Raw genomic sequence first — 11,091 nt, forward strand, 5'->3', positions numbered from 1 at the left:
CATAAACTACAATTAAAAGTTCATCTTTTGTGTGCATGCATTGTAAAGAACGTGGCTTTAATGACAAATTCTCTACCATGCAACCAGTAATTGTGTTTATAACTGTAAAACCATCTTGCTGAAATTAAGGGTTTGCTTATCAATTATAATGCTCTGGTCCTGTATAAAGGATTAATTGGCAATGCACCTGCATTAATTTCTATAAATAGTGAATTTCGGTTCAAGAAAAATGATTTATTATCATACAAAATGAACATCCTCCAGTGAATAGGATTTAATTTTTTTCAAAGGCATGAAGGCTCCATAACTTTGGGCAAAACTCTAAAAGTGAATAAATAACACAATTTGTGAGCTCTTGATATTCTTCTTGAAATTAATTATTGGGATTGAACAGCTAAGACCTTTGCTCCATAAGCTTTTACAGACCTAATTAACTCCCACCCTAGATACAACAAAATAAATTGTTTGGAAAGCATCAAGGTGAATGAAAATGGATTTCATTTCACAAGGGAAAATAGTTTCAATATTCAATTTTTGAGGGTAGCATGCATTTACAAAACTTACAATACATGAATCTCCAATCACTAAGCATTTAGATATATCAACAGCAAGTCTTTTTACAGCATCTAAAAATCTGAAAACATAACAAATTAAAATTGACAGTACTTAACAGATAAACATTTAAACATTTAGGGAGGAAATTAACCATGAAGTTAAATCAAAGGTATCAAGCATTAATTTGTTAGCAGAAAAACTTACATATCAAGATCAGGCTTCCCATTATTGACTTCATTAATTTCCACCAATAATGATATTAATAATGGTAAAATGATCTGAACCAATTTTAGGCAAACAAAAATAGAATAGAAAAAGAACATATATACTGTTAATATGTGACAGGTATAGATTCATTAGGGTGATGGGAAACAAAATCTTGATAGAAATTCAAAACTCACTCATGAAAGCACTAATGGTTTGATACAAATTAAGGGGAGTTTATTATCTATGAAGAGAAGCAGTGAACTAGGGTTTTTTTTTCCAGGAATTTGGGATTAGGGTTTAGCCTGGGATTCCAGGACAGGAGTGGAGAAGAAACGTATGAATGGCCGTATGGGCTTCTATAACTAAGCCCACTAACATCAATGAAACTATTTGCAGATCAACCCCTTAAAAAACAAAATTTATGAAATTGAAAGTTTTAATGCTTGAAATCTCTATCTGGTAATCGTTCTTTACTTCTTTACTATGAAAAATCAAGAAAAATGAACTAAATTGAACAAAAAAAAAAAATAATGCTCTGCTAATCAAGTCACTTCAGAACTCACTACAAACTTCATCTACGCCACCGCCGACGATGGCTCGCCGGAGTGATGCCTCGCACGTTTTCCACTTGATGGGCCTTCATCATCATCAGCGCCGTCCCGCCTCTTTCGACTGTCTGGTGGTCGACATCCACCACCAACTCCGGAATCCATCTGACCTCTGCCACGGGACGACGACCCTCGAGAACTCGGTGGACGACTATTACTTGATGACTCCCCGTCGGAAACCTCCTGAGTAGGTTGTTGGCCGGCAATGAAAGGTTCTTGAAATGGCCCTTCTTGTTGAGCAAGCTGAGTTCTTGGAATCCTTGCCATCGGAGCCCTCGGTGGAGGAAAAGGAGGAGGAGGAGGAGCCCTCTGAGGAAGAGGAAGAGGAGGAGGATGAGGAGGAGGATGATCACCAGCTTGTTGTTGGAGCCTACCAGGGCCGTCTCCCAGTGGTCGTTGAATACGACCGATGTTGCCCGCGTTGAGTCGTCCGGCAAAAGTTTGTTCGGCAACATAGTTAATCCACGGCATCTGATATTCTTGCAGCAAGGCAATGGCAAATCCGAAAGGGAAAGGAAATTGATCATAAAAGATGTTGTTAACGTGGAGTTGTCTGGCAAGATTTTGGACAGTACGATTGTTGTTGAAATCCATCTGATGTAATTGCAGCAAGGCAATGACCAATTCGAAAGCTTGTTGTGTCTGACCGATAATGCCATCGTTGACTCCTCCGGCAAGATTTTGGCCGCCGGGATGGCCATGATTCAACTGTATCTCATGATCACCTTGTTGTTGGAGTCTGCCTTGGGCGTATCCCATCCGACCGATGTTGCCGGCGTTGAGTCGTCCGGCAAGAATTTGGCCAACGGGATGGCCATTATTCAACTGTATCTCCTGATCACCTTGTTGTTGGAGTCTGCCTTGGGCGTATCCCATCCGACCGATGTTGCCGGCGTTGCGTCCTCGGCCAGGATCTCGGCCGCCGGGATGACCGTTGTCGTTCATCTTGCCGGAATTGGCTTATGCTTCTAGTTCTTGTGACGACGGTTGGTTTAACGTTTACTTGATAGTGATTTATTAGGTTTTTATATGTCAAACCCTGAAAACTGTTAAATTACTTCTTGTGACCGCGTTATTTTTCAGAATTTTTTTTTCTATTTTTTAAACATTTTATTTTATTTAAAATATTCGTAATGCTTTAATTTGGATTAAAATAGATTTTTTTTTTAAAAAAGACGTTTTCGGACTTTGTGCATGTAAAATCTCTTTGTGCAATGTGCATTAATTATACGTAAGATCTCTTTTTTTATATATTATATTAGAAAATTCATATTTTAATCCTTGAATATTGTTAAAATTTAAAGGACCTATAATTTGGACATAATGAATGTTTAACTTTAAATAGTATTTTAGAAATTTTAATTAAAAAAATATTTTGGAAATAATTGTAACAAAAATTTTACAAATTTTAATATTAAGAGATTTATTGTATTGCATGAATTTTTTTTATGAATGGCTCAATTATAGATAGCAATATCTAATAGCACTACTTTAATTATCATAAATACTCATATATAATCAAAGGTCACAAGGGTAAGCTCCTTGTTGGTTTTTCATTACTACAAGAAACGAGTGCTGCAAAATGCACTACAAAATCGAAGATGAACAGTTTTGATGTATTGCAAGGGGCTATTTGCAGATCAACCCTTTAAAAAACAAAAAATTATGAAATTGAAAGTTTTAATGCTTGTTATCTATGGTAGTCGTTCTTTATTATAAAAAAAAAATCAATAAAATGAACCAATGAACAAATGCACCACTGAAACACTACAGAACTCATCACAAACTTCGTCTACGCCACTGACGATGGCTCACCGGCGTCACGCTCAGCACGTTTTCTACCGGAGGATCCATCATCGGTGTTGCCCTGCCTCTTTCGACTACCTGGTGGACGACCTCGACCTCTCTGTGGACAACCAACACCTGTCTCCTCGCTGGAATCCACCTGACTTCTGCCACGTGCCGATCCTCGTGCAATCGGAGGACCACCTCGAGAACCCACCGGCGGACGACCACGTCCACGTCTTGATGATCCTCTGGCGTGAGCGGCATTGAGAGGTTCTTGAGAATTCGATCTTGCTCCATCAACGGAACTCGCCCGTGAACACCGACGTCTACCACTGGAGAACCCTCAAGCATGTTAGCAAATAAAACTTGTTCTTGGGATCTCACAAAGGTTCACAAAACATTAAGGGCCTGTTTGGATGCATAGTAAATTTTTATGTAGGAATTTTTATTCGCAGGATTCGAAATGATTCTATGGAATTTACTGCGGAAAAAAATTCCTCTGTAATCGATGTTTGGATGTGCGCAGGAATTTTTCCATAGGGATTTTTAATTTTGAAAAAAAAAACTAGCCGTTGAAATTTTTGAAAAACTAGCCGTTGGAGTTTTTCAAAAACTAACTGCTAACAATTTCTCTCTATTTAAAGCCAACACTCTTATGGCATTTGTAAATTTATCTCTCTTCAACTTAAATTTTTACATCTCAAAGTCTTTTGCTTCAATATGGATCTGGATCAATGGAGAAATATTAATGAAGATGATGACGAATTCATGTTCACCATTTTACCAAGTTTATTTCCTGTAAGTTCAGAAACTAGGCCTTGTCATACATCAATATTAACAGGCGATGCATATGTTCAAGAAATTCTTGAAGGTCATGAGGCACGTTGTAGCGTGAATTTCGTATGGAGCCTCAGTATATTTCACGCACTTGCTAATTGTTTTAAGAGAAAGATCTCTTCTTCAAAGCTCGAAAAGGGTTACAATCAAGGAACAACTAGCAATGTTTATGTACACTCTTGCGCACAATGCTAGTAACCGTGACGTGCAAGAACGTTTTCAACATTCAGCAGAAACGGTTAGCCGTTATTTTAAAAAAGTTCTTCAAGCTATTACTACTCTTGCGACTACATATATAGAATTGCCACCAACAACTACATCACCAGTTATCCAGAATAATAGACATTTTTTTTTCCATATTTCAAGGTTAGAAATCTTTATACTGTCTTTTTATTTATTATTTACGTTTTTTATATATTCTCTTAACAAATATTATGGGTTTTTTATTTTAGGATTGTATTGGTGCTATTGATGGAACACATGTTCCAATCACTATTTCTTTGGCCTTGCAAGATCCTTATAGAAATAGAAAACAAACATTATCCCAGAATGTCATGGTCGCATGCGATTTTAACCTACGTTTTGTATATGTTCGAGGCTGGTTGGGAAGGTTACGCTCCGATGCTAGAGTACTTCACATTCAATCGATCACGGATTCCATGTCCCCCAATAAATATTACATAGTGGATGCAGGTTATGCAAATACTCCAAAATTTATTGCTCCATACCGGGGTGTGCGTTATCACTTACAGGAGCAAGGACGGGCAGGATGTAGACCAAGTAATTACAAAGAACTATTTAATTTGCGACATGCTTCATTGAGAAATCATGTTGAACGCATTATTGGTGTCTTGAAAATGAGATTTCCTATACTTAAAGTTGCAACCTTTCATCCAATAGATTCCCAAACTGATATAGTAGTTGCCGCATGTGTATTGCATAATTTCATACGTATACACAATGGCACAGATGAAATCGAAGAAATCAGTAGTGGAGCTGAGGAAGTTACCGTCCCAAATGGAGATGATACATATCAAAATGATGTCAACGTACTGAACTCTGATCGTATTGCAGGTGCTCGCAAAAGAGATGAAATAGCAATGCAAATGTGGAATGATTACTGTAACTATCGTAGAAATGTAATGTAATTGATGTGTAAGTTTGTCTATGTTGTTTTATTTTGGGGCTACAATTATCAATATGTAATTTTATCAATGTTGTCGTATTTATAAAATCCTCTTTCTTGTTATTAAGTAATAGATTATCCACAAATAATTCAAAAACATGCCAGCAAATAAACAAGTATATCTCAAACAATTAAATGCATCTTACAAACATAATGTCTTACATAAAACATTCAAGTCATTTCAACATAACGCCTTACATTAAACATAACGTTTTACATGTAACTAAATATAAAAAACACAAAACATAACATTGTTTTTAATTAATCATTTGCCGAAGCCACAACACTTTCCGTTCTTCATTAATGAGACTCAAGAAGATTTCACGATTATCCTTATCTTTAAACAATGTCGTAATTTTAACAAAATCTTCATCTGGAAAGTGATCACACAACACATTAAATGCCGCCATGCATTCTCCTATGGTGTACTTCTCCTCTACTCGGTTCATTTTCATAGCATCAATATATCTATCCGTCTCAGCTCGACGCATATCTATATATTGTTCTAAGAATGATTCTTGAACATTTTTTCGCTTTCGGTCCTTTTTCCTTCTTTGCACTTCATCTCCTAACCTTTGTCGGCTTGCACTACATGAGTTTTGGGGTTGAGAAATATTTGGTTGACTACATGGAGGCTCCACTTGTGCAAAATCATGATCCTCTATCTCTATTTCGGGTGTAGACAATGATTGGATGGGATCATTTGGAGCCGGAATGCTTGGAGATGGAGTGTCCATTGGCACATTTGCATAATAATCTGCATCACGAGAGCGTCTTCCTTCTGCATATCTTCCTATGTAATAAATATACAAATGATTAGAAAATTTATTACAAATCTTTAAAGCAAATATTAGTAAACAACACTTTTTTACCCTCATAAATCTCTTGCAATGCTGTGAAATATGGAAAGGGTTTTTGATGCCATCTTCTTGCTTCTTTATTTCTCTGTATATTTTGATGAAAATGTTCAAAAGAAATTATTGCATAAAATTTGTAAATTATGTGATAAAAATATATACCTCAAGTAGTGGTGCCCAAACTTCTTCAGTGGCTTCTACCATATTTTTTTCATAATTCCATCCAAAACCACTTAATTCGGTAAACCCTTTCAGAAGCTTGTAAATTTTTTTTATGTCTTGCTCTAATGCTTTAACTTGTACAACATTGCATTTTAAATTAGGGAATTTCGTTACCATGTCACGTAATATTTTATTCCATGCCTCCTTAGTCCAACCATTTTGTGAGCGGTACGCTGGAACGTTATAATCACCTAATAATTTCACTAGATGAGCCCTATGATATTCATTCCATCTGGCCCTTGTGTCGGTCTTCTCTTGAGTTGTCATCTATAAAAGTAAATGCATTTTTCAATTTCTAAATATTAAACAAATAAATAAATTAAAAAAATATCTACTGTAGAGACATCAGTAACTTCATGGATGACATAAATGATAATAAGGATATGCATAATAACACTATAAAACATTAATTTAAAACTTATTATAGATGATTTTGAATAGTTCAAGCATTAATTAAAATAGAAAGCCTATTGATAAACAAGGGCTCATTCTTGAAACAGGCAACCTCTAATTCTATTTCTCAAATTTGCAAATTATTTAATTGTTTTTTCATGGTCTACACTCATAGTATAGCATAGCCAGCTTGTCAACCAAAAATGGGAAATTGGTAAGATGCATTCAAGCAACTATTAAAACAGGAAACTAACATCAAAAGCTCCAAACTATTACAAACTATACCTATCATGTTGGGACCACAACAATAAGCTAGAGCCCCATCTTCCAATAAAATAAAGCCATCCAAACTGTTTTAAATTTTGGTACATAACCATTTATTCCAAGTGCAGATGATAGCCACAAACTAATCTACACCAATTTCAAAAACACTATTGTAACAGTAAGAAGAGTTGCCAATGTTCAGCTAGAGTAATCCAAGATATTGAAACATACTATTAAAAAAAAAATGAACGTCACTTAACCAATTCTAAACATATTAATTAGCTCTCAAATAAATTCAGGAAACCATGATTGTGGAGAACAACTAAATAAAGCTTCACATGAAGCTTCAACTGACAGTTTTAAAATCTTTTAATAATCATATCAGGCTGTAAATATGCAAAATTCAATAAGTCAATCTCAAGAGTTTGCATTGGAAAAACAAAAAAAAAACTCCTTTTACATCAAGCAAAGCTTAATCTAACAATTTCAATCTGCATTTCATATCACTCACTAATTAAGAAAAAAAATACAAGGATCAACAAAAATTTCATAGCAAAAACCATAATAAAGAATCAAAATCCAAGTAGAAAAAAAAAATGAAGAAGTCAATATTGGATCAAAGCACAGCATGACAATTTCTAATGCTATCAAAGAAAACCATTACAAAGAGGAACAATTACTGAAGATTTCTTGCAGCCATCTTGAAACAAGGAATTATGGTTGATTGATTTCACTTGTCAGGAACACTACTCATAAACAGAACAAAAACATAAAGATAAGAATTGAATGAAATTTGTGACTTTGCAACAAAAAAAAAACTCTAATTTCCTCAACAACTCAAGAATCAGAACCCATCATGATCTACAAAAACATACAAATATAAACAAAAGGATGAACCATAGAAGTAGTAAAAACAATTAGCTTAGCACAAGCATAACCAAGCCTGTGAGGAAGGATTTATAAGGCAAAAGAAGGGGGAAAAATTGCACCTTTGGCCTCGTATGAGATGAAAAACCAAAGCTCTTGCTAGATCTGAAAGAAAAAAAAAATAATTCAAAGACCCAAAATCAGTGAAACCCAACACAAACAAGCATGAAAAAGAATGATTTCAAGTCAAATCAAATGAAAAAGATGCCACCTTTTGAATCTCACTCGAGGATGAAAACCAAATCTCCCTGCATAATCCTTTAACTCCTCTTCTAACCCTCAAATTGAAACTGAACCAGATAGATGAAGAAGCTAGACAACACACAAACTCCATGATTGTTGGAGTTCTTCTCCAACTGGCGCAATGCGGTGCCGTCGTCGTCGGGATCCAAATGGCGGAGAAGATGGAGGCGGACGGAGTGGGAGGCGTGGTGGCCAGTCCGAAATGATAGCCTAGGTTTTCAGTTGCAGTGGCCACACGAAAAATAAAGGAAATTTTTTTTTTGGTTCCCACCCCTTTATAAAATTCCTATGGAATCATATGATTTCATAGGAATTTTAACCTGTAAAAAGTTTGTCCAAACACCTATTTCTATAGTTTCCTGTGTAATACTAAATTCCATAGGAATGACCACCATTCCTATGGAATTTAGAGGTACCCAAACAGGGCCTAAGTGTTTGTTTGGCAGGATATAAAACTACATGTAATTGTAATTACAAAAAATTTCAAAATCTGGTGTTTGTTTGGTTGAATTTGAGAATTTGAAAGTAGTTAGAAATGCAATGTAGATGGATTTAGTTGGTTTTCAAACTACGTCCAAATCGGCTTTAGGATTTTCATAGAAAGTCTCGCACGTGGTGTCACGTGAGACTTTCTCATAAATTTATATATAAATAAAATAAAAATAAAATCATGATATTATTTTATCTTAATAATAAATGGTTACTATTATATTTTTATCAATATAAAAAATTATAAATAGTATAATATATTTTTTATAATTATAAAAAATAACAATAATTTGTAATTAAAACATAAATTTATAATTAATTAAATTTAATAATGACCAAGGTGGAGTATCTTTAGCAAGGGTGTTTATATCCTACAAATACATCCAACCAAACACATGTTTTCAAAATCCAGATTTACACATCCTCCCAAACAAACACAAAATTTTGAAATCCAGCATTTTCAATTACAGTCAACCAAACACCAAATTTGACTCTCCTGTATTTTTGACTCCAGAATTTACAACTACATTGTGATTGAAAATCTACTGTATTTTCAACTACATTTAACCAAACGCTACCTAAGAGGAGATTAGAAAAAACAACTCTTTTTCTGGTAACTCATTTCTTACTATCTTAGAGATTTTCATATATTCAACTCAAATACATAACTACCTTTTCAAATACAACATGCACGTGGGTGGTGTGTAACCACTTGAAACCACGTTCTAAGTCATGCACTACAATGTGCCCCTACATTAACGTGATCCTCTTTGACCATTTCTTCATGCAATTCACATGCACTTTGGACTTGATGTGACACCACTAATGCAAAGTTACAAAACAAACATGCACCTACCTACGTACCTAACATGCAATATAATAAAGAAACATGATTATAATTATCATGCACCTCCCTAATCTTGTTTCTTCTTCACGACTTGAAGACCCAACTTTGTGCGCATCTCTAAGAACTTCAAACATCCTAGCGGCTTTGTCATAATGTCAGCTAATTGATCATTAGTGCGCACATGCTCCACTTCTATCTTCTGGTCTTCAATACATTCACGAATAAAATGGTACCTTGTATCAATGTGTTTGCTTCGATCGTGATACACAGGGTTCTTGCAAAGAGCTATGGCAGATTTGTTACCCACCTTCAAAACAACTTTGCTCTTCACATCCTCCATCAACTCTTCCAATAGCCTCCCAAGCCAAATACCTTGACATGCTGCCGTAGTAGCTGCTATATACTCAGCTTCACAAGAGGATAAAGCCACTGTCTTTTGCTTCTGTGACACCCATGTCACTAGGTTGGAGCCAAGGTAATAAATGACATCGGTGGTGCTCTTCCTATCGTCCACGTCGCCGGCCATGTCGCTGTCACTGTATCCCACGAGATATGGCTCATTTACTCCTTTCTTTATATACATACATCCAAGGTCAAGAGCCCTCGAATGTATCTCAGAATTTGTTTCACCGCTGCTATGTGCTTTGTTGTTGGCGATTCCATGAATCGACTTACAATCCCAACGGCATAAGCTATGTCCGGTCGGGTGTTAACTAAGTACCTAAGGCTTCCCACAATGCTCCGGTTTTCAGTTGCATCAACCGGTGGAGTTGTACTTTTCTTGCTCAACTTTTGTTTGGCCTCCATGGGAACTTGGACTGAGTTACAACTTTCCAATCCTGTTTTCTCAAGTATCTTAGCTGCATAACTTGCTTGGCACAATCCGATTCCATGGCATGATTAAACTACTTCTATTCCCAAGTAGTAGCTCAAGAGACCGAGATCGCTCATGCTAAACAAGTCTTTCATCTGATCCTTAAACTTGGTTACCTCAACCTTGTTAGAGCCTGTGATGATTAGATCATCGACGTACACCCCGACTAGAAGGCAAGACTTGCCAATATGCTTCTTGTAAACTGCATGTTCCAAATGGCACTTCCCAAATCCGAGTGAGACAAGGCTCTTGTCAAGCCTTGCATTCCAAGCTCTCGGCACTTGTCGAAGTCCATACAATGCCAACACTTTTCCTTCACCACCCTCGACGACGAAACCAAGAGGATGAGCCACATACACTTCTTCTTTGAGTTCACCATTAAGGAATGCCGACTTGACATCCATATGGTGCACCTCCCATGATTCTTGAGCCGCCAAAGCAATGAGTAACCTAATAGTTTCGATCCTAGCAACAGGTGCAAAAACTTCATCAAAATCAATACCTTGTTTCTGCACATACCCTTTTGCAGTGAGGCGAGCTTTATGCTTCATTATTTCACCATTTGGATCCTTCTTCACTTTGAATACCCATTTGAGTCCAATGGGTTTGTGACTAGGCGGCAAATCAACAAGATCCCATGTCTCATTGTCTTCAATTGCTTCCAGTTCCTCTTGCATAGCACGTCTCCAGCTTTCATGCTTCTGTGCCTCCTCAACACTCCCAGGTTCCTCAGCTGCTAGCATACACAACCCGGAATACTCCATCTCAACTTCTGAAGTTTCATCATACAATTC

General features: G+C 36.3%; 1 protein-coding gene across 1 annotated transcript; it reads right to left on the minus strand.

Moving 5' to 3' along the window:
• Positions 1–5,438: 5,438 nt before the first annotated feature.
• LOC120277619 lies at positions 5,439–6,253 on the minus strand. Its single transcript, XM_039284476.1, has 3 exons — positions 6,201–6,253; positions 6,054–6,126; positions 5,439–5,974 (listed from the first exon to the last, which is right to left on the minus strand). The coding sequence occupies exons 1-3, from the start codon at positions 6,240–6,242 to the stop codon at positions 5,439–5,441; spliced, it is 651 nt and encodes a 216-aa protein (XP_039140410.1). The 5' UTR covers positions 6,243–6,253.
• Between the last annotated feature and the right edge of the window lie 4,838 nt (positions 6,254–11,091).

Source organism: Dioscorea cayenensis, chromosome 15 (genome assembly GCF_009730915.1).
Source record: "Dioscorea cayenensis subsp. rotundata cultivar TDr96_F1 chromosome 15, TDr96_F1_v2_PseudoChromosome.rev07_lg8_w22 25.fasta, whole genome shotgun sequence".
Classification (NCBI taxonomy): domain Eukaryota; kingdom Viridiplantae; phylum Streptophyta; class Magnoliopsida; order Dioscoreales; family Dioscoreaceae; genus Dioscorea; species Dioscorea cayenensis.